The 3,921-nt window shown below is 36.4% G+C and overlaps 1 protein-coding gene across 1 annotated transcript; it reads left to right on the plus strand.

Annotated features, from left to right (window-relative positions):
* The first annotated feature begins 3,214 nt into the window (after positions 1 to 3,214).
* Positions 3,215 to 3,694, plus strand: LOC125776091 (uncharacterized). Its single transcript, XM_049446976.1, has one exon. It carries the CDS (start codon positions 3,215 to 3,217, stop codon positions 3,692 to 3,694), a length of 480 nt encoding a protein of 159 aa, XP_049302933.1.
* Positions 3,695 to 3,921: the final 227 nt, after the last annotated feature.

Below are 3,921 nucleotides of genomic sequence, written 5' to 3' on the forward strand. Positions count from 1 at the left end.
TGCGTGGTAAAGTTTTTATTCTTTTTAAGGTTGAAAAAGTTCTTTCAACGGAAGCGGTCGTCACTGGAAGAGTTGCTAAAATTGTAAGCAGGTAGTGAATATTTTTAAAATACGTTGCATCGCAATGTTGCAGTAATTTCAACTATCTATGGTTGGATCTATTGTTGATAAGCTGGCACACCACAATCGATACTCTGATTTTAATGCTGTCATTGATATTTGCTCTTCGAAGTAAATAGTTAAATTTTTTAATTTTCGGCATTATCAATTGCAGCAAAACCTGGGAGTAGAATTTGAAATGACGAGAGTATATCCTCATTCACTAATAAACGTTCTGTCATGTTTTGAATCAGAGCATCAACGCATGGAATAAATATTGTAACCCTGAAGTGGCTTTCAGGGGTTGTGCAAGGTGGATTAGCACGAGTAGTTTGACGCGAAGTGTCAAAAAGATCTTTAGACATTTGTGATGCTGTTTGGAAAATATCGTTGAAAAAACCATCCGCTGTTTTTCTTATCTGGTGCAGAGTTCTTATTAATTCTTTGGCTCGGTTCATTGCTGATACAAAATCCATAGATTTTTCTTGGAGTTGCACAGACGGTGGCAGCGTTAAGCTGAACAATTGCTCACAGACGAATAGACTAAGCAAAAAATCGCTTTTCTCTACCGCTGCTAAGAAGGCTGATGCTTTAGACGAAATGGACCATGTCTTACTCGAAATTATTTCCAAACTTAGTACAATAAATTTGAAAAGCTCCACAAAGCTTATAATGCTTTCATGTCTTTCATAAACCTTGTTTCACAAAGGCGAACAAGTCGTCTTTTTTTGCTTTCTGGTGCGTGATTCTGTATAATGTCCTGGAAAGTTGTGTTTGCATTTGAATGGTTTCTAAATAAATTTGCTATTTCATTGACAATACCAAGGCAGTTCTGCATTGAAGGTAATGACATAGTATTAGAAAGCGTAAGGTTCAATCGGTGACTAGCGCAATGAACATATCGTGCTTTTGGATACAGTTGTCTTATCCTGGTTTGCACGCCACTTAAATGCCCTGACAAGTTTGCTGCTCCGTCATATCCCTGTCCAGCCAACTTCGCCATATCAAGATGGAGATCTGTACAACGCTTAAGTATGACTTTTGATAAGTTTTCAGTCACCGTCTAGTGTAGTTGCGTACGACTGTTATAGGTTTGAGCTGAGTTGTGTATAAGAGTTTCAAAAGATTCAGTCAGTGATAAATCTTTTTTATTTGCGATTTATGTAAAAAATTTCCTTATTTCGGGGGGGGGCTTCAGCCCTCTAGCCCCCCTCCTGGCTACGTGCCTGGTGTCGTATTGCCGAAAATTGTGTCAATGCATCCCTTAGACCCCATATTCTTAATACCCAATTTTCAAACATCTAAATGGCCTTATAGTGAGTTATACAATTTAACGCCACCAATAGCTAAGAACACTTTTGCCTAAAATAAAGAATATTCATATAAATTCATTATTAAAAGAATGTGTCAAATATGTTATTGACACATGACCAATTAGGAAGTGGCCATAAACTATAACTTATGACACGTTCTAAGTAGAATTAGACAGCACATCATCTAACACTTAACTCTGCAAGTGAAATAAAGATAATTCAGTTTAGTTTTTGAACATAACTCACTAGATTCACTTCATTAGTGATCTTTTTAAAACCACCTCACGTTCGCGCAAGCAACAATTTACATACAGTTATAAAATTGTTTGAAAATATGTTCTCAAGTGCAAAGCAATGTCCAATTTCATGTAATCATCCCACAAAGATAATGATTTCCGACATTCCATACTTTGATTGATGTAAGCGTAATATCTTCAGGTACAAAACGCTTTCTACTTGTATGGATTCTAGGATGTTCATTAAGTTTCCTTCAGGTCGTGACAAGTTTCGGGGAAACTTCAGTATTCATGCTCAAAAGCATTATAACAGTATGGTACTTTGTTCAAATTAAAAATCGAATACTTTTCCTCACCCCATGTCATATTAGTAGTATCCATGAAATGGGACTCAAGTCTCTCTAGCTTTCTTTTTAAAATCAATTTCACCTTAACACTTGATACATCTACATCCAAGGGAGATTGGTATTGCTGATAGGCGTAAACGGAAGATGGCCACTAAACGAAAGTAAGATACTCAAGATGGCATGAAAGAGCTTAATAGTGAGCGGGACCTGCTCGATTAATTTAAACCAAACTCTGTGATTGACATTATTCTCACATTTTTATGCAACGGCGTAAATACGTGCGAAATCGGATCACAACCACGACTTCTTTCGATACAACGCAATTTTGTATTCCATATTGAAATTCACATAGAGTTTGAAAAAAAAAGTGTAAAATCGACTCAATACATTTTCTAGCCTCCCTACACATAATATAAAGGATTTCGAACTTCAGTCTTTCAGATAATAATACATCGTAATGAAAAACATGGATTAAATGGAATGAATGCTACCCCTAACTTCCATACACCCAATAAAGGGATTTCAAATTTCTGATTGCCTTTATATCATTTACGTCGGTCAATATGTTAGCAAAGATACCAAAATTCAGCGAACATATAAAGTGTACTCAAATTGTAGCAATCTGCGAGGTTTCTCAATGAAATCCATAGAACATTTTTTTCTGACAATAGTTCATCGTAATGTCTAAAGTTATTTAAATCGAGTCAATACTAATAGATATTAAAACTAAACGAACGTGTAATGTATAGTATATATTCCAGTTTAATGCTGAAAATGGTAGCATATGGTATGATGATTGCCACATATGTCTATAAGTTATATATCAGATGTTATCCTCCTAAAATTCTGTGGAAAAGTGTTTTCGAATATACTTTAGTAATATCAAAATTTAACGCAGTCAATACTAGCCCAAATAAACCCGATATAATAATTTTCGACTTACTTGCTGACCTTAAGCCGTTTATGGTTTAGGTCTGTATATGAATGAAGTCGTTCTGGGCCGTGCATTAAAATTTAATATCCTGACAGTCACCGACTAAACCTCGTACTGAGCAGTTGAGTTAGCGTCTTTCTCTGTGTTTACAGCTATTCATATAGCTCTCTTTTGGTGTTTTTTTTTTTGCACACCGGTCTGCTTACTTAAGTAACGCGATTAATACTTATTTTAAGTGAGAAATATAATCCAATACTTATATAAGTGTATTATAATTTTTCCACTATGCCCCCGGTGGGCTTCCAGTTCGGGGACAACAGGTTTACTGCGCTGGCCCAAGGTCCCCAACCAAAACGTAAAAAATCGTATCAAAAACTGCAAGATGCTTTTCCTGACTTACCGCCAATAAAAAGTGATGACCCAAAGTATATAGTGATTAAATCCGATGAGAATACTACACCGCTTTCGAAGGTTTCTTGTTTTCGTGTTTACAATGCCTTACTCACCGTGAGCAAAGATATAAACAAAATTAGTGAATTACGCGATGGCAGCCTATTACTGCTAGTGAAAAATAAGCAAGTAGCAGAAAAGTTTATAAAAACGAAATGTCTTTTCAACATTGGCGCTGTTAGCGCTAGCTATCATCAACATCTTAATTGTAACAAAGGCACCATTTATGCACCGTTCTTAAACGATGTGCCTGAAAGCGAAATAATAGAAGGACTGAGTTCTTACGAAGTTTCCGCGGTTTATAAGTTCACATAAACATCGCATGGAGGATGACCTCTGTGCGACCGTACGTGCCTAATGCGCTGCAGGTCATGTCAGAAATTGGGTCATACGCAAAAACATTGTAAAGGCTCCCCAACATGCGAAATTTGCAATTTTCCCTCTCCACACGATAATGACTGCATCCGAGTTATGTGTGCGAATTGCCATTCTGACTATACGTGTCCAAAGTATATGCAAACCAAAGAAATTTTAAAAATAAA

This window comes from Bactrocera dorsalis, chromosome 2 (genome assembly GCF_023373825.1).
Source record: "Bactrocera dorsalis isolate Fly_Bdor chromosome 2, ASM2337382v1, whole genome shotgun sequence".
In the NCBI taxonomy this organism is placed as follows: Eukaryota; Metazoa; Arthropoda; class Insecta; order Diptera; family Tephritidae; genus Bactrocera; species Bactrocera dorsalis.

What these genes read in the sequence shown, in the direction of transcription:
- LOC125776091 (XM_049446976.1), top strand. Translation starts at nt 3,215, where the DNA reads ATGCCCCCGGTGGGCTTCCAGTTCGGGGACAACAGGTTTACTGCGCTG.